Raw genomic sequence first — 20,910 nt, 5'->3', positions numbered from 1 at the left:
GGGGTGGAATGTACACCTCTACCTGGATGATGGTGGAAGACTCCCTCAGCGTATAAAATGAATGCCACTTGATCACTAGATGCCCCGGGATTGAGACAGAACCACCGCTACTGTGCACCATGATGAGTTATTGCCAGTGCTAATGGCAGATGGGAGTTCTCATGTCTAGGAAGGGGTAGTCTGGCATGGAAACTTGCTAAGTGACAATTTGTGGGGCTTAATTGAACTGGCCCTTGAAATGAATAATGTAAAATACAGGATTAGAATACAGTAACCAGCGCCAACAACACAAGATCACCAGCACCTTCCTGTGATCAAGGCAGTGACTTAACACAAGTTGCAATAGATATCACTCTACGGAAATTCATCGTGAACTTGTTCCTGAGTTATACGTGTAGAGCATTTCACCTTTGGAGATCTATGAAGGAGATGGATTATATCATTATTTAAAGGATTTGATTTTTGATTATAATCATAACAAACACCATTCTGGAAAAAAAACATGATTAATTCAGTTTGTGTTCTCTGTGCTAGCACAACATATGACCATCTTAAAAAAAGAGCATTTTGAAAACCGCAGTCTGAACCTTGGCCCAATGCCATGGTCTATCAGTACCCCAGAGGCATGGTTTACCTACAGCAATTGCTCTAGAGCACTGGAGAGATTCCTTCAATGCTGATGTTCTGAACAATACAAGATACAGTACCTACCACCCTCAGCACCAAGCCTCTACGTACATTCAGTATGCTCACTTAAGCGAGCCATATTATTCTTAAGCAGACTCCGAAAGGACACTTTGCATTCTGCTATAACCTGAGATCTCTATGAGAGCAGAAGCAACGGTTTAGGGACCTCCTCACTGTATCCTTCCCCAGCAATTTGTGGAGATCCTCAGTCCACGACTACTTAAGGAGCAGCTGGGATGGCGTAGGGAACAGCAGAAATGACAAATGAAATGCACTGTCTCTAAGGCCTTCAGATCTGTCCTGGACCCAGCATATTGATGCAATGGTAAAGAGAGAGTGTCAGCACTCTATTTCATTAGGGGTCTGAGCACACTTGGTACGTCACCAAAGGGTCTTGCAGATTATTTACTGAGATACAGTGCAGAATTGGCCCTTCCAGCCCTTTGAGCCACACTGTCCAGCAATGCCCCGATTTAATCCTAGCCTGATCATGGGACAATTTACAATGACCAGTTAACCTAGCAACTGGAACGTGGACGGAAGCGGGAGCACCCAGAGGAAACCCATGCGGTCACTACAGATGTACCGTGGCGAGTTTTCTTACTGGCATGAAGGGGCCACTGCACAGGATCAGAATAAGCTGCAGAACGTTGTAAAGTCAGTCAGCTCCATCATGGACACTAGCCTCCCTAGCATCCAGGACACCTTCAAAAGGCAATGCGTCAAAAGATAGGTATCCATCATTAAGGATTCCCATCACCTAGGACATCCCTCTTCTCATTCCTCGCTTTCTGCACTACTTAATTAATTAATTTTTAAATATATGTTTCTTGTTATAAATTACAGTGATTTTATTGTTTTGTATTACAATGTACTGCTGTCACAAATCAGCAAACTTCACGACATATGCCAGTGATATTAAACCTGATTCTGGTTCCAGATCCTTAATAACAGGACCTCATTTATGTGGAATGCTACTCTGACCTGACTACCATCTGAGCTGATCTCAGCCTAGTGGGTGGATTCGAAAGTTTGCTTTATTTTTCACATACACATCAAAACAGTGAAATATACAGTGAAACGTATCACGGGCATCATCAATGGCGACGTGCTGGGGGTAGCCTGTAAGTATCACCATGCTTCCAGCACCAACATAGCATGCCCACACTTTACTAATCCTAAACTGTACGTCTTTTTTGGCGTGTGGCAGGAAACTGGAGTGCCCAGAGAAAACGTACTGATTGTGGAGTACAAACTCCCAGATTAAACCCAATCTTCTGATCACTGGCACTGTAAAGTGTTACACTAATCATTACTCAGATTCTACCATGCTGTACAAGAGAGAGATCAACATCTTCTGCACTTAGTTAAGGAAAGGGCAGTGCTAAGATCAGAGGACAGTGTGGGGTTGGTGTAGAGTCAGATTAAGGTAAAGATTACGTAGCCTGGTTTAAAAGAGGCTACCTTGTGAGATCAGAGAGACCTCTTGCTCCTCCTGGCCCATGAGGAAAGGTCGGTACCAACCCAAGGAATTGGCTCCATTTCTATATCTTTCTGTCCCGGAAATCTGGATCAATGCCCACAAAATGAGGAACTTTGCATTTTGACAGTATCTGTGAAGCCAGTGCTTCAGGCTGAGACCCTTCAGTAGGACTGGATAGGAACCTGGCAGCAGCCAGAACTGAAGGGTGTGGGAGGGCAAGGGCACGAGTGGGCAGATGACAGGTGAATTCAGGTGAGAGAGGTGGGGGAGAGGGGAATGGGTATGATGGGGGAAGCAAGGAAATGATTGATGGAAGAGGCAAAGGGCTGAAGAAGATGGAATCTGATTGGAGAGGACAGTAGAGCAGGGAAGAAAGGGGACTGACTGTATGGAAGCAAAGGGAAGGGGGTGTAGCTGACGGACGGGTTGTGAAGGCAGGGGAGAAGGAGGAATAAGGGAAAACAAATAGGGGAATAGAGGGGAGTGTCAACTAGAAGTTAGAGAAATCATTTTTGATGCTGTCATGCTTTTTCATTCTGTGTCTGGCCTCATCGTAGCAGTAGAGGAGGTAGTGGACAGGCATGTCAACATGGGAATGGGAAGTGGAATTAAAATGGCTGTCTTCCGGCATATCCTGACTGTTGCAGTGGATTGAGAGAAGGTGCTTGTGATATGATCCCTGATTCCCCAATCTGTGTTCCGGTCTCACTGATGTAGGTGAGGCTGCACTTCCAGCATTGGATGCAATAAATGACAGCGAGGGGTGCTGCCAAACCTGGAAGGGCTGTTCGGGGCCCTGAATGGAGATGAGGGAGGAGGTGTAGCAGGGATCAGTGTCTGGAGGGGGGTTGGAGGGCAGAGGTGAGCAGGAAAGGAAGTCATGGATACAGCAATATTAATTGATCTGGTAATTTTTAACTATATGAATTACCAAATCTGGCTGTTTTGATCAATTCCTGGTGTGCTTGATTCCTTCCTGCAGGTAAACTGACTCTGTCTCGTGTGGGAGAAAAATAATTAATATCAAACAGGGCCTGTAGTGAAGCCTTTATAGCACTGCTGATCATAACTGCAACTGGCGAGGGAGAGCTGTAATAAAGAACATTCTCTACAAGCTGCAGGGGATGAATTTTGAAACATCGTGGGTCACACACCGTTGCTGGCTAAGAGTTAAAGCCTTCATTGAAAGAAACAATTATATACACCACAGGAGGGGAGAGGGAAAACAGGAGGGAAATGCACTTGTTATTCTAAACTACCAACCTCACACAGACTCAGATACTATCAGTTTGGATTAGTTAAAATCAAGGCTTGATTCTCTTCACTGAACTACCAAATAAATGGAAAATCACTGACAGAACTTCACCCACGGTAATGTTTTGTACTACTATGTGGAATATGTGTCTTTAATCATGAAGAATAATATTTATGCAATTATATGCATTTGTCCACTAATAAATTGCCTTAACTTGCAAGGAATGTCAGGAGCAGGAATAAGCATCAATCTTATCCCACTTATGCAAAATATTCATCACAAATATGGGGCCAAAGGATTCAACTTGTAGGGAATTAATACTGATATACCCGGTACTGTGTTTCCTCTTTTTGTGCAAATTCTTTCCCCCAACGCTCATTACGTAGTCCAAATGCAACAACATACTTGTCTTTTTATGTTTTGTTCAACTGTAAATCACGCACTCATAGCCACTGAATTACCAATATGCAATATATTAGATTTTCTTCTGGTCGTACAGTATGTTACATGAGATAGCCGCAGTAAATCAGCAGTACATTTACTGTTTGCCTGAAGTTAAATCATGAAGACTCTTTTACTTCTTTCCAAACAGTGCTCATGTGGTGGCGATGATCATTTCAGCAACTGCATTCGATTCAGCTTGGAGATGTGTAGCTCAGTCAGAGTTATTCTGCCGTTGCAGGTGTGTCTGGTTTCTACTGCTTATGAGTGACATTGACGACCGCCAGCAGAGTAGCTTAATGAAATGGCGGAAGAAGTAGACTGCTCTTGTGAAAAATAGTTGCAGCCAAAGTAAATCGAAGAAAATATCAAAGATGCTGAGATACATCCCAGGGTGTGCTGGGACACATCATCAGTGATGTAACCTGGGGTCATCAGGTGTTTCAACATCAGACACTCTCGTCCAGTCAGCTCAGCCAGGGTTGAGCAGTCCCTGGCTTGTGTCCCAGCAGCATTGTTCAACGGGTCACACCTCTTGATCCATAGCCATCTGGAGGCTTGTTCTGTGACGGTCCTGATGGCGCTGTTCTTTGCAGCTCCTGTAATGCCAAGGAGAGAGTAGGTTTGTATAGCAAGCGGCCAGCAAAGCCTTTACACTCCACCCCTGTCTCTGGCATTCGTTTACAAGACAGCATTACTGGAAACCTGAAAAACACTGTGGAGAGTCAACATTTCAGGTGTGGGACCCTTCATCAGGATTGGAAAACAAGCTAGTTTGCAGTAGCAGAGAAGATGAGAGAAGAATGGGTGGATCAAAGAGAATATCTCTGATAAATTGAGAGCAAATGAACTAATAGCAATGAGAATCGGATTGTGCTTCCTTGTCCATGAAATGTGCCGCTAATTGCAAGGCTGTGAGACTTGCCCAGGAAGGCAGAATATACAAGTAGGAAACATAAACTAAACAAAGAACGACAGGCTCAAATGGCTCGTTCTGAAAGAAAGAATGGGAGAATTCAACATCAAGTTCTGCAGGCTGCAAAGTGCCCAGATGGAAGACACGACTTTGTTCCTCACAGGCAAGTGTAAGTATTTATGTTGTAGCCAAACATTTCCAGTGCAATGTCTCCGGACAATATATATTTAAATGCCAGAACGTTAACGGTTTGCTAGCATTACGAAAATTTTCTTGAGGCACATTTGTCAGTCACTGAGCATTCTACAGACTCAGAGTATTATCAGTGATAACTTCACCACAGTGCTGTCTTTCTAATCTGTCTCAAGGCACTTACATCATACAACTGTTGGACTTCTAAATATGGGTGTTTTAATGATAACGACAAGATAGTGGACAGTTGGATAGAGCAGTGAGTCATGGAAAGGGTTAACTTTGGGAAAGATTCCACACATAAATGGGGCTAGAATTTTAAGCACCTGATATTACCATTCTGTGAAAGCTCATTCAATAACAAACTCCTAGTTTGATAAGACTCTGAATGGGGTTAATTGTGAATGGCATGATAAAGACAATATTTATATATCTAGTACTGCACTATGGGGGATAAAGAAATGAAGCAGACGCATTTGCAGTTTTCCCAAGAGCCCGAGACACAATGTCCAAAAACATCACTACACAACTATCACACGTCCACATTTATTGATTTCATGGCTTTTCCTTGAAATTTTAATAAAGAACAATACTTAGAACTTTGCAATTTAACCTGCTGCCTGCACCCAACAGACTGGACAGTAAGGAGACAAAAAATAAGGCAAGTTGGCTCCCTTTTCATCCAGTTATTCTTAGTTTGAAATAAATCTTTTCTAAGAAGGAGAACCACTCAATATGACTTCAACAACACCATGCTGGGAGACAGTGTTTACATGAGGGTTTTTTAAATTCGGCAGAACATATACAAAATATGAAATAATTGTGGAACATCTGCATCTGGGAAAATAATTCTCAACTATAACCAAGCACTAGAAATAGCACTAAAAATTTGTGTGCGGCTATAAATCAGTTCCTGACACGGACCTAGATCTGAGCACTAAGCTCGACGCCACTTCTGTTATAAAGTATATCAGAGTCCATCTTCTGGAGACCACACACTGACAGGTAAACGTGGAAATCAGCAAGTTATTCTTCAGGTTGCTCCGGGACTACACCGTGCTAATGGCGATGATTTGAAACTGGCAGCTCAAGTCAAACGAGGCAATGTAACTCTTCTTTGGTGTCTTCTTCTGCAATATGCAAAGTCATGGTTTGGCATCTCCATCACTCCAACACTCCTGTCAAGCCAGGAGGTGAATCACGGTCAATGAGGAATACAGAGAGCAGCACCAGGAACATCTACACATGAGATTCCAGCCTGTGAAGCTACGGTACACCAATACAACAGCAAAAGCATGATTAGACCTCAGAAGTAAATTCCACAAAAGGAGGGAGAGCTACTGCCCTTGATATCAAAGTAGTGCTGACAATGTGGGGCATCAAGGAGCCCAGGTGAAACTGGAGAGAGTAAAAAGTGAAAGTACTCCATTAGCTGAAATCAGAGCTTGCTAAGTGGAAGCAGGTATTAAAGGCCACTTACTCTAGACCTGGCAATTACTGCAGGTGCTCCTCAGGAAGTATCTGGTAGCAACAACCTTGTACTCAATGTCAGTATGACCAAAGAGCTGATTGTAGACTTCAGGAATGGTAAGACAAGGGAACACATACCAATTCTCATAAGAGGGATCAGAAGTAGAGAGCGCAAGCAATTTCAAGTTCCTGGGTGTCGATATCTCTGAGGACCTAACCTGGACGCAACATATTGATCCAGCTAAAAAGAAGGCAAGACAACGGGTATATTTCATTTAGAGTTTGAGGAGAATTGGTTTGTCAACTAAAACACACGAAAACTTCTACAGATGTACCGTGGAGCGCATTCTGACTGGCTGCATCACCCTGTAATGGGATGGGGGGGGGGGGGGGGTGGTGTGCTAGAGCACAAGATTCAGATTCAGTTTATTGTCATTTAGAAACCACAAATGCAATGCAGTTAAAAAATGAGACAACGTTCCTCCAGAATGATATCACAAAAGCATATGACAAAATAGACTACACTAGAAAATCCACGTAACGTTTGGCAATCCCCAATCCAGAGACCAGAGAGGCTGCTGCGTATTAATATTGTGCTACCATCTTAGGGCGTTCCCCGGAGAGGAGCTCCAAATCCACCAGACAAAACAAGACCAAAAACTAAAGCTACAAGACCTGCACAAAACCACATAGTTACAACAGTGCAAACTATAGCATAATTGATAAAAAAAAAACAGACCATGGGCACAGTAAAAATAGTCCAAAGATGTTAAAGGACTATAAGTTCAAAAGAAATCACCACACAGTTTCCACAAGTCCCCAGGGTCCAGACAGACTCACCATCCCACGCCGGCAGCAGAAAGGAATGCCCCCGCTATGGACTTCCACGGTGCCGCCCAACTCAGCCTCGCAGACGCAGCACACAACGAAAGCTCCATCGAACCCAGCCTCGCAGACGCAGCACACACCGAAAGTGACCTGACCGCAGCGGACTCCGAGTCCGTCGAACCTCCGAGCCAACGACCATCCCCTCCGGCACAGCTTCTCCGAGCACCATCCTCTGCCGAGCGTATTAAGATGGCCCCGCCAACAGCCATCGGCAACGCGACCCCGAGGACTGTTCTTCCCAGCAGAGTCCTGGACCTCACAGCAGCAGCAACAACGAAGAAGGTCTTCCTGGAGATTTCCCGATGTTCCTCCATGCTCCCACGTCTGTTTTCAATCAATTATGATTGCGCACGGCACCCCACTTCACAAATAACAGATAATTAGCTGCGTTGCACCGCCATCTTGGAAATCTTGGAAAGATCGAAGTAAATTGCCGGAACTTGCAAAATTAGTCAGCTCCATCATGGGTAGCAGCCTCTGTAGTATCCAAGACATCTTCAAGGAGCGGGGCCTTAGGAAGGTAGCATCCTTCATCAAGGTCCCCCACCACTCAGGACATGCCAGCCACTCATTTGTTATAGCTATAGAAATACAGCAAACTTTTCAACCAAGCTCGACTGCTTCGGCTTTTAAAATATTACAGCTTCAAATATGTCAATATCCCATTTATGGGCAAGAAGATCAACTCAAAAGTCAACCATGTCCCTGCATCTGATAAGATATACCTCAGAATTTTCAGAAAATGGAGTAAAGATAGAACAATTCTTCATTTTGTACTTGAAGAAAGCTACATAAATAGCAGACTCAAAGTTGTGTATAACTTTGTCTAATAATTATTCAAAGTAACACTTAAATTAAGACTTCAGGCCTGTTATTCCCGTATCTATTCAGGAATGACTAATACAAGACAACCCTGGTTGCTTATACTGGGAGTGCAGGGGTCATGCATAATCAACAATGATCTCGAGACAATACATCATGAATTTCAATTTGTTTCACTTCCAGCTGAATTCATGAAGCAGCGTTTTACAGATTGAGGCTAAAATTCATAAAAGTAACAGATGTTTAGTTGAAGAGATGTTTAGAAAAGAAGAAAGTGAAATGAGAATTGGCCTAGGTGGGCAGACAGTTGAGTTACAAGGCTTTGCGACAATTTGTACTGTAAGCAGCAAATTATTTTAAGGAAATTATAAGCAATAACAATACATACATCAGGATCTAATTCGTCCAACTCATCTTCCAACTGTTGTATTTCCTCTACTGACAACTGTCGGAGGAGATCATCTTCATCAATATCTCTATACTTTTCTAGTTCTTTTTTAAACGGTGTAGACATGTTAAATCAACCTTTTCTTGCACTCCTTTGCAATACCTCAGTGTACCTGCAATTTGAACAAACAAAAGGATCATTAGAATCAAGGTGTCACTTAAAATGATGGGGTATTTTATAAGGAAGTACAATTTGTAACATCAGCATAAAACAAGATAGATTTCTTTACTTGAATATTAACATATGGATTCCAGTTCATATTTTATTTCGATTAAACATATCTATCTGCTTGACTTTCACATAAGCCCAGGGGGAAATTAGATAAACATCAGACAGAGCCAGGCAGAGCAATCTGGCACACGGTTTGTTTGGCTTTATTTTGTGCTATTCAGTTTAAAAACCATATCCTGTGGTGTACATTGCTGGAAGGGGAGCTAATGTCACCAATGCCAAGGCAACCGGCACTTGGTCCTTGGGGAATATTAAGACTGACTGCAAGAGCATGGGATTTAAGGAGTGAAGAAACAGGAGTGATGTAGTGAGATAGGAAGATGAGTGAGAGAAACTTGGCATTGACAGAGAAAGAGGGAAAAAATGGAATTAAAATGTTAAATGAAAACATGACCTTTTAGAAGTCTCTAATAAGTTGACAAATGCTTGGAATGCTTATGTTCATCCCATTCTGGGCCAGAAAGGAAGAAGGGTATGACATTAAAAAATCATTATGAAAGGGGACTTAAAGAGCTAATTACTATGCTTAAATTCCTTTGACGTTTGATAAGGAAGTTAACACAAGATATAATTTCAAGCAACCTCTGGAATTTTGCAATTTACCACACATCTCTTTATCCTCTGAAGCTGTTGACAATTTACATGTTAATAAATGCTGTGAATTACCAACACCCCATTGGGCCAGCTTTCCAGGAATAGCCATTGGCTGGCCGTGTCATATTTATAGCCACATGACTGTTGTCCCCACAACCGTTGTCCTTGCCGAATTCCCATCGGACCTAAGCAGCCGGCTCAAGTGGCAACCATGGGGGAGGGGGAGAGGGTGTCACTGGCCTTACTGGTACTGAAAACCATGTGACCAGGCTTAGCACATGTTGGTGTCAATTTCGAAAGCATCCTCCCAAGTCATCCAACTTTATTGGGTTAAACTACTATTGTTAGCAGTTTGATATATTAGGTTTAACCCAAACACTGACAAGCAGCTGTAGAAGAGAAAAATAGCAAATGTGTAACAGTGAGCGGATAACAGAGCAACAGGTCGTGCTGCTGCCCTGTGGCTCCTATGACCCAAGCTGGATCCTGATCCCCAGTGATGTCTTCGTGGAGTTTGCACGTTCTCCATGTGACTGCATGGGTTTCCCCAGCCCCTTCCATTACCTCCCGAATATATGAAAGCTGGTAATTGACGACTGCCATTAATCATCAAAGGGAAAACACTGTTGCCACACGATGTTCCGTTCAGTTAGCCTTTACCATATTAGCTGCCCTGATAGAAAGATTTATGCACAGAAACACCTTTGACCACCACATGGAATGTCCTTCAGGCTCTGCAAAGGCTGGAGAACTGTCTGCCTCTGTGTGTGATGGGGTGGGAAAGGGCCTGTTTTGATGATGTTTTGATGTTGCTGCTTGCACTGTTTTGATGAACATTATGGGCATGCTATCCTGTCGCCAGAATGTTTGTGGGCTGCCCCCAGCACATCCTTAGGTACGTTGGTCATTAACACAAATGATGTGTTTCACTGTATACAATAACTGATTCTAAATCTGGATATAATGACACAAAAATCAAATCAATTCAACCATACAGGGACATAGCCAAACAAAACAGCATTTCTCTGGGGCAAAAGAGCAAAACATGCATAGCACATTCAAAATAGCGAATTAAAAAATAACCACACCAAAAAAAACCATATACCTGTATAGTCCAAGACCTTGAGCGACATGTCCTGCAAATTGATGCTATACTTCCCAGCAATTTGACCTTCCATTCTACCAATCAAACACTGGAGGCCAGCCCCCAACTGAGCACATGTGCCATGCTACAATGCCGCCAGCGTCTCCTCACCTGGACTAACGCAGCAGGAAAGCCCATGGCTTGAGGCCTAGTGCTAGCAGCACCCATGCCACCTGTCTCGCTGCCAAGCAAGGGAGACCGGCCTGCAGCACCCAACATTATTAACATCCAACAGTGTCTCGTGGTCACAAGAGAAAAGAAGACAATCATCCATAGTTACTCTGTACGCCACATTCGTGCACCACCTCTGATGCCCTTGAGTAGCAGGCAGCAACACGGTCTGCTCCTCCGAACCCAAATCGGCTTCTCCAACCCACTGCCCAGCTCCTTCTCCAACCCGCCGGCCAGCTCCTTCTCCAACCCACTGCCCAGCTCCTTCTCCAACCCACTGCTCAGCTCCTTCTCCAACCCGCCGGCCAGCTCCTTCTCCAACCCGCCGGCCAGCTCCTTCTCCAACCCGCCGGCCAGCTCCTTCTCCAACCCGCCGGCCAGCTCCTTCTCCAACCCACTGCCCAGCTCCTTCTCCAACCCGCCGGCCAGCTCCTTCTCCAACCCGCCGGCCAGCTCCTTCTCCAACCCACTGCCCAGCTCCTTCTCCAACCCGCCGGCCAGCTCCTTCTCCAACCCGCCGGCCAGCTCCTTCGACACTACTCCAGTCAACGAGCTGCTTACTGATGCGGTAGACCTGCTGTACCCAAAGTTCTTGGAGTCCAGTATCCTCTGAGATGGTTTCCTGAGCAGACAGTTAAAACCAGGGTGCCTCATCTCAGAACTAACCAGCAAACACCAGGAGCTCATTTAGCTAGCGGTGAGAGTGATCTACCCTAGGAGGTCCTTCCTGCATGGGCAGAGTCTCATTCCCAGTGTGTACTGCACTGAGCACATGCTGGTTTTCCATTTCCTGCACTGGAGTGTGCAGGAGGGACTGGGGAAGAATGCAAGGGTCCTTTTCAAAGCTCACTCTGAGTAACAGAGCACTGTTTAATCCATGCACAGTTCCAAGATCCAGACTGGGACAAACATCACCAACTGTTGAAATATCATCAGCTTGAGGAAAGACATACATTGGTATACACAAAACCTGCCTGTCTTCCAGCATAATGGGATATTCATAAGTAAATGCTGCTGCCTAGTGCATTTCAGAATGCAGGAGTACATGCTAAGGGATGCAGAATGCAACCAACACAAAGGTTTAGGAGGAAGGATTGCAAGACAACATTGATCACTGAGGGATTGGGTCCTGTGCAACAGCCTCTCAAAGATTTGATGGGTGTCTTGGAGCTTTATACTGATCTGATGACTCTATGAATGTTTTGATTTGATAATACTATGAATGTAAAGGAAGACATATGCACATTATATGTTTGCTGTATATATTTTTAGAAATGAAATTTATTTTTGAAATAAAGAATACATTTGGCAGGCTCAATTACTTTCTTCTATGCGGTAAATCTCAGAGTTGAGCCAATATACTTTAAAAAGTAGTATTTAACTGCTTCCAGCAAAGGTTTGCCAGGGTAAGAACTTTAAGATATAAACATGTGCTCATTATGTAGTTCAGGCTACTGCAAAGCAGTAACAAATAGTTCTAACAACTTCAAGGACAAGAGGTCCTCTGGAGATAAACCCAAAAACAAGAGAACGACAGATCAAGTGGCAGCGTTTACAGTGTTCTGAAAATGCTGCCGTGGCTGAAATTTTTGTCATGTTGAACATTATAAAATCGATACACAATTTAATGATACACAAATGGTGAAAAGTTGTTCTGGATTGCGGACAGCAATTCTCTCAGGCGGTGATGATTCACTACAACGATAAAATGTCATTTCTTAATGACAAAATTTCAGTGATCACAACATCACTGTAGGTAGTGAGAATCTAAAAAATATATTATTGGGGAAAGAGATTAATTCTGTATTAAACAAAAAAAAACTGGGGTCAATTATTCCAAGAAGTTGGAGTTTTTTGGTGGGCAAAGTATTCAAAACAAAATAGGAGTGTTGCAAGCATTACTAAAAATGGAATAGTTTGATGTGGCAACTATAAAAGTCGGATTTGAATTGATCTTAGCACTTAATATTTGCAGCTGCAAAGTTTTCAAAAGAGGAATGCAGCAAAGATAATGCCAGTAATGTTCAGAGAAATTCTATTCAATGCTAGAATAAAATCATTGCATTTTAGGTTTATTAAAACTGAAATCACATTAGCAGACTAAAGAAACTGAAAGCAAAGTGACACAATACGTGAACCTGGATTCATAACAACAAGGAAATGCAACAGAGCAGGTCAGCATGTACGTCCCAACCGCTCAACAGACGACACCATTGCCACCACCCTCCACCTGGCCCTAACCCACCTGGACAAAAAAGACACATACGTTCGGATGCTGTTCATAGACTTTAGTTCAGCATTCGACACAATCATCCCTCAGAAACTGATTGGAAAGCTGAGCCTACTGGGCCTGAACACCTCTCTCTGCAACTGGATCCTAGACTTCCTGACTGGGAGACCTCAGTCAGTCCGGATCGCGAGCAGCATCTCCAATACCATCACACTGAGCACGGGGGCTCCCCAGGGTTGCGTGCTCAGTCCACTGCTATTCACTCTGCTGACCCACGACTGTGCTGCAACACACAACTCGAACCACATCATCAAGTTCGCCGATGACACAACCGTGGTGGGTCTCATTAGCAAGAACGACGAGTCAGCTAACAGAGAGGAGGTGCAGCGGCTAACGGACTGGTGCAGAGCCAACAACCTGTCTCTTAATGTGAACAAAACAAAAGAGATGGTTGTTGACTTCAGGAGGGCACGGAGTGACCACTCCCCACTGAACATCAATGGCTCCTCAGTAGAGATCGTAAAGAGCACCAAACTTCTTGGTGTTCACCTGACGGAGAATCTCACCTGATCCCTCAACACCAGCTCCATAGCAAAGAAAGCTCAGCAGCATCTCTACTTTTTGCGAAGGCCCATCTTCGCAAATGGAATCATTCCAGATGGAAAGTCCATCTCCCACCCCCCATCCTCATCACATTCTACAGGGGTTGTATTGAGAGCATCCTGAGCAACTGCATCACTGCCTGGTTCGGAAATTGCACCATCTTAGATCGCAAGACCCTGCAGCGGATAGTGAGGTCAGCTGAGAAGATCATCGGGGTCTCTCTTCCTGCCATCACGGACATTTACACTACACGCTGCATCCGCAAAGGAAACAGCATTATGAAGGACCCCATGCACCCTCATACAATCTCTTCTCCCTCCTGCCGTCTGGGAAAGGGCTCCGAAACATTCAGGCTCTCACGACCAGACTATGTAACAGTTTCTTCCCTCAAGCTATCAGACTCCTCAATACCCAGAGCCTGGACTGACACCTTGCCCTACTGTCCTGTTTATTATTTATTGTAATGCCTGCACTGTTTTGTGCACTTTATGCAGTCCTGGGTAGGTCTGTAGTCTAGTGTAGTTGTTTTTTATTCTCTCTGTGTTGTTTTTTACGTAGTTCAGTCTAGTTTTTGTACTGTATTATGTAACACCATGGTCCTGAAAAACATTATCTCATTTTTACTATGCTCTGCACCAGCAGTTATGGTCGAAATGACAATAAAAGTGACTTGACTTGACTTGACTTTGAGGAGTGGTTAATGCAACACTATTACAGATCAGAGCACCAAAATTCAGAGTTCAATCCCAACCTACCCTGGAATGCATGGGTTTTCTCTGGGGGGGGGGGGGGTGCTCAAGTTTCCTCACACTGCCCAAAGATGTACCGGTCAGTAAGTTAATTAGTCATTGTAAATTTCCCGGTGATTAGGCTAGGGTTAAATCAGGGGTTGCTGGGCGGTGAGACTCAAGGGGCCAGAAGGGTCTGTTCCGTGCTGTATCACTGAATAACTAAAAATAAATGCTTGTAAGAGAGCACTGGTCTTCAAGTGTAGAACAATAAAGGGTTGCTCTAATCCTTCAGAAAAGTTGTCTGGAATAAAGGAATAGCTCTGCAACACACCTGCACTATTTTCATTAAAAGTCAATGAGCCCTGAGTCAATGGTGGAAATCCTGACAAAAATAATATGGTTGCAGCCTTACACCCGTTTCCAGGACTTGCACAAAAACTTACTTCTGACATGCAGGTATAGTAGTGAAGAGGTGCGGCAACATTAGAGTATAGGGTATTACAGCACTATTAAGCTTCTTGAGTGAATGTAAACAATTTCATCTACTTGTCGAAGAAGAGGAGAGCTATTCACTGTGAGGTCTTACAATGTTTATCCCCAAGTCATCATCATTAAAAACAGATTAGCTGATTTTCATCACGTTGCTGATCATGGACCTTTATGTACATTTGCCACCACATTTCTTAATTTACATCAATAACAATGCTTCCAAGGTGAATCATTGACTCAAAGATCATAGCAAAAATCACATTTGTGATTGCTTCCTTCAAACAGAAAGCAGCCTCACTAATTTAGTTCTTTTAAATGAAATGGACTAATGACCTGATGTGAAAATAGAAAAACAATCAAAAACAATAACAAACCACTCAAGCAAAAACAGAAGACAATGAACAGTTTACGATTAAAGGTGAAGGATGGATTAAAGGGATTTGGGTACAATGTGAGTGAGTCGATGGCTAATGGAGCAAGACACACGAAGTGCTGGAGGAACTCAGCAAGTCAGGCAGCATCTATGGACAGCAATAAATAAGCTATTAGTGCATTTTTGGGGTTAGCACTTATCACAAATAACTTCAGCAACTAACTTCAGCCATCAAACTTTATATCTGAATATGGGCTGTAGATTAAATTTAGAATGCAGCTCCGAACATTGGGTTCCTAAGAGCCATGAATCACAGTTAATGGAAAGTCCAGACAATGCTGATGCATTGTAAATATGAAATTGTCCTTTGATCTTTAGCACATAAAATGCCATGTAGTGTTGGGTTGAGCAGGGTTCTTCCTCTGAAAGGGGTCTCAGTATGATGCATACTGTGTCTCATTTTGTCAAATAAAGAAACTACTTCATGTACTTCTCTCTAGTGATTTTGTTCATGCAACACCACAAACAATCTTTCAAGCTGAGAGCCTATCGAACATTGAAAAGGAAGGTGGAAGAAACCAGAATAAGAAAGTGGGAGGAAGGGAAGGTGTTACGAGTTGTAAGTCCAGAATCCAATGTAAAGAAAACATACAGGAGACGGGCTACTTGTCTACTTAGCCTTATTTTCTTTTTTTTTAGTGAGGCAATCACATATGACATGGAGGCATAATAGCATATGCCATTCACATACTTCTTACGTATAACCCACATTGAATTGTGTGATAAAACAAAAAATGATGAATCAAACAATGATATTACTGAAATATTACTGGCATATTAAACACACTACACTCCTCCCTGCTTAGCTATAAACTCCAACTCAAAATGAAATGCAACTCAACTCAAACATGTAGCATATTGCTCTCTATCCAATATGTGTGTATATATATGTATACACACAGTAATCTATATAATACAACTACTATATAGACATCCCCAGCATAGTAAATATTAAATTGTCTCAATCAAGCCTAAAGATTTAATCACTGCGCAGAATTTCCTAACTCTTGTGGGATAATGTCTTTCCTGACCGGGAAGTCACTGGGCTTGGCAGTTGAGACTTGTGGCTGTGAAAGAATCTCAGGTTCTGGGGCCTTCCCCGTGGAGTTTCTAGAAGTTGACTCTGGGACTACAGGAAATGGTTCTGACAGCTCCGGGCACCTTTCTTCTCTAACAATTGACTCTGGTCTCCTCAACTGACCAGTGTGTCATCTCCAGATGACAGCAGACACAATCTGCACTGTCTAGGAGAGTGGTCTAGTTCTGTCTTTAATCTTCCAAGTACCGACTTTTGATCATTTCTGTAGTCCTTCATCAGGACTGCTTGTCCAGGAGTGAAACATCTAACCTCCTTGTTTGAGGAGCCCTCAATTTGTCTCAGGTGTTTGTCCTGCATAGTCCTTCTGGAACTGGGTTTGAGGAGATCCAAGCATGAGTGCAAGGGACAACCCAGGAACAGCATAGCTGGTGAGTTGTTGGTTGCAGAGTGTGCTGCATTGCAATTTGCAAGAAGGCAATTGGTGAGTTTCTGATTCAGTGTCGGTGTAGTGTTTTCTGCTGATATTGCTTGCAATGTGTTCTTTGGACTCTGGACAAACCTTTCTGCCAAGCTATCTGTAGCTGGATGGTACAGTGAAGATGTAATATGTCTTATTCCATCCATTTTCAGGAATAGCAGAAACTGTTCTGCCACAAACTGTGGTTCATTGTCACTGACGAAGTGTTCTGGAACACCAGTCCTTGAGAAGAGGCTTCACAACACATCAACAGTGAGTGAGGCTGTAGTGGATGATATTGGGAACACTTCCAGCTACTTTGTACTTCATCCACTAATACAAAGGAATTTGTGCCACTGATTGGTCTGACAAAATCCACATGAATCCTCTGCCAGGGCAAAGCAGGCCATTCCCAGGGATGGAGAGGGACCGCTCTTGGCATCTTCCGGACATGTTGGCATCTCGTACAATGCATGGTGAGCTGCTCAATCTGTTGATCTATCCCGGGCCACCAGACAAAGCTTCAAGCCAACACTTTAATTTAGATAACTGGCTTGTAGCACCTCTAGCTCTTCTGTCATCAGCTGGGATAGGATCCCGTTGCCACCTCCAACAGGATCTCACTACCAAGCACATCTTTCCCTCCCCCCCATCCTTTCTGCTTTTTGCAGGGATCGCTCCCTATGCGACTCCCTTGTCCACTCGTTCCCCCCCCCCCCCATCCCTTCCCACCGATCTCCCTCCTGACACTTATCCTTGTAAGCGGAACAAGTGCTACACCTGCCCTTACACTTCCTCCCTCACCACCATTCAGGGCCCCAGACAGTCCTTCCAGGTGAGGCGACACTTCACCTGTGAGTTGGCTGGTGTGGTATACTGCATCCGGTGCTCCGGGTGTGGCCTTTTATATATTGGTGAGACCCGACGCAGACTGGGAGACCGTTTTGCTGATCACCTATGCTCTGTCCACCAGAGAAAGCAGGATCTCCCAGTGGCCACACATTTTAATTCCACATCCCATTCCCATTCTGATATGTCTATCCATGGCCTCCTCTACTGTCAAGATGAAGCCACACTCAGGTTGGAGGAACAACACCTTATATACCATCTGGGTAGCCTCCAACCTGATGGCATAAACATTGATTTCTCTAACTTCCGTTAATGCCCTTCTTCCCCTTCTTACCCCATCCCTTATTTATTTATTTATTTATTTATTTATTTGTCTATTTATTTATTTATTTATTTATTTATTTATTTATTTATTTATTTATTCCCCCTCTTTTTTCTTTCTCTGCCCCTCTCACAATCACTCTTTGCCTGTTCTCCATCTCCCCCTGGTGTTCCCCTCCCCCTTTTTTTCTCCCTAGGCCTCCCGTCCCATGATCCTCTCCCTTCTCCAGCTCTGTATCCCTTTTGCCAATCACCTTTCCAGCTCTCAGGTTCACCCCATCCCCCTCCTGTCTTCTCCTATCATTTAGGATTTCCCCCTCTCCCTCCTACTTTCAAATCTCTTACTATCTTTTCTTTCAGTTAGTCCTGACGAAGGGTCTCAGCCCGAAACGTCGACTGTGTTTCTTCTTATAGATGCTGCCTGGCCTGCTGTGTTCCACCAGCATTTTGTGTGTGTTGCTTGAATTTCCAGCATCTGCACATTTCCTGGTGTTTGCTCTATTCTGGGCAGAGGGATTGATCTACTTTCAGTATGGGATTGATGGTGACCTTAAAATCACCACAGATCCTGACAGGCCATCTTTCTTGACTACTGGAACCACTGGTGTTGCCCATGGGCTCCACTCAACTTTGGAAAGAATTTCTTCAGCCTCCATGTGATCTAGCTCACTGGCCTTTTTATCACGGATGGCACATGGAATCAGACTGGCTTTGTAGCTTCATCCACTTGGATGTTGCATTTTCATTTAACACTATTTTACCTTTGATATGCTTGAATCTTTCAATGCCATCTTAGAACACCGCTATGGCATCATCCAGTACCTTCCTTATTTCACTTTCAGTTGACTCTATTATAGGTGATTAGGCATGCAAATGGTGGATGGATCTCCAATCAAATTGTACTTGCCTCAGCCAATCATGGCCCCATAATGCTGGGGCTCCTGTTTTTACCACATAACAGCCCAATGTGGTTTGTTGGTTGTTGTATTCCACTGTTTTCCCACAGGAGCTATCTTTCCTCCAGTATAAGCTCTTGGTTGGATATCTACAAGCTTCAGTTTATTATCTTTGAAATGCCATTCAAACTCAGTTTGTGGAATGACTGAAACAACTGTCCAGTATCCAATTTCATTTTAATTAATTTGCCTTTCACTTCTGGTGTAGGTCATATTGCTTGTCTCTTGTTAGTTTTCACATTCTACATCCCAAGGTTACCCAGTCCTGTGTCACTCTCATCATTATCACATTTTTCATCAACAGCGTGCAGATTAGTGTTGTTTTTGAAACTGCAACCTGACTTTTTATCCTTCTTTCTCCCTTGTGCAATCTATTTATTTTTGTCCATCTGACATGATCTTTGTATATGTCCTACTTGGCAGCATTTTCTGCAAGTTCCACCCTTAAACCTGCATTGGTCTGGTGTATTTGAGCCCTTGGCACAATGGTGACTCAATGTGTGCTTCCATCTGGACAACTCTCTTGCTTCTCTGGCTGCTGTTTCCATTGATACAGCAATTTCAACTGCTTTTTTAAAATTAACTTGTGCTTCAGTCAGGAGTCATTTTTGAACACTTTCTTATAAGATTCCACAGACTAAACAATCTCTCAGAGCATCTGAAGCCCATCATTGAACTGTCAATGGTCAAACGATTTCTTCAGTTCAACCACACAAGCTGAAATGAACTCCCCTTCCATTTGATTCTGCTTATGAAACTTATTCCACAATCAACATCATTTTGAGTACTACATGTTCCTGCATTACGTTCAGGATATCACCAAAGCTCAATTCCTCTGATTTGTTTGGAGCAGTTAAACTTCTAAGCAAATTGTATGCTTTTCCACCCATTGCACTCAGCAACACTGGCACTAATTTTTCATCCACTATTTCATTTGCTTCAAAACATTGCTCAATTCATTCAGTATACATCATCCAGTTATCTATTGTGCAGATGACCACATCTATCTTTCCAAACTAGCAGCCATTTCTGCTTTTTAAATTTTTTATTATTATCACTCAGTACTCACTGTTTATGAACCCATAGCTGTACTCATTGTTTGTTAATTTAATCCATCTCTGCCTTTTTTAACTTGAATGTCTCTTTCCACTTCCAAAGAAAAAAGTGATGTGCTTCAATAGGTAGGTAGTTGTATTGGGTTAATTTTAAAATTCCCTCATTGTTAATGTTATGTTGTGTAACTCCAGAAACTACCGTAGATTCCGGATTTTAAGCCGCTACTTTTCCCCCACATTTTGAACAGCTTTGAACTTTGCGGCCTTTAATCCGGAGCGGCTAATACATGATTTTTTTTCATGCCGCCTCGTAAACATTTTGCCTCATAACAGTAGACCAATAAAATTGATGAGTAGTTCACAGAGGTCCAATGAAATTGTACGATAAATCAAGCGCACTTTCACAATTAAATTATTGTAAATCAGTCATTTGTATTCACCCTCATCAACATGGAAAACACTCGAAGCATTGTGCTGCCTTATGGCAGTTACTTAGTTTATAATATTTTCGCTTAGTAATTCATTTTCTAGTTAAAGTTAGAAGAGTTTTAACTATATTTGTTTTCTGTACTACATCGCGGGATGCTATGACGTCACACCCGGTTTCGCGGTGTCTTGTGGGAAAATGCCGGTTTGCGATGAAACGGGACGGAGGGAGGGAGCGCATTACGCGAGCGGCTTTGGATCTGAGCGAACGCTGCTTTTAAGTTAAAGGTGATCAATAACTTTTCCTGGTAGGCTGCAGTATATATATTTTTTACCAGTCGTTAGGAGATATTGGAATGTTGTTCAGTAAAGAAGTATACGCAACGTATATTTAAAAGTAGCCGCGTTACGGGCACGGTTCGAAAAAAAGCATTTGCAATATGTATTTGTTTTTGTTACCATATGGATTTAATTAAAAGTTAAAAAAATCCTCACGTGTAATATCTTTCTGTGTAAATATCTCATATTACAACGTGGGACACCTGCGGCCGAAAATCCGGTGCGGCCTAAAATCCGGTG

The 20,910-nt window shown here is 43.1% G+C and overlaps 1 protein-coding gene across 2 annotated transcripts in view; it reads right to left on the bottom strand.

The window, feature by feature from the left end:
- The window catches only part of tmod1 (tropomodulin 1), a 93,997-nt gene that overhangs the window by 54,303 nt on the left and 18,784 nt on the right, over positions 1–20,910 (bottom strand). For both annotated transcript variants that reach the window (XM_073072956.1, XM_073072953.1), the window contains exon 2: positions 8,543–8,714. In XM_073072956.1, coding sequence (XP_072929057.1) covers positions 8,543–8,668 — 126 coding nt within the window. In that variant the 5' untranslated portion in view covers positions 8,669–8,714. The remainder of the gene's footprint in view (positions 1–8,542; positions 8,715–20,910) is intronic.

The sequence above is a fragment of the Hemitrygon akajei genome, chromosome 2 (genome assembly GCF_048418815.1).
Source record: "Hemitrygon akajei chromosome 2, sHemAka1.3, whole genome shotgun sequence".
In the NCBI taxonomy this organism is placed as follows: Eukaryota; Metazoa; Chordata; class Chondrichthyes; order Myliobatiformes; family Dasyatidae; genus Hemitrygon; species Hemitrygon akajei.
This window is presented reverse-complemented; position numbering and strand designations above follow the sequence as displayed.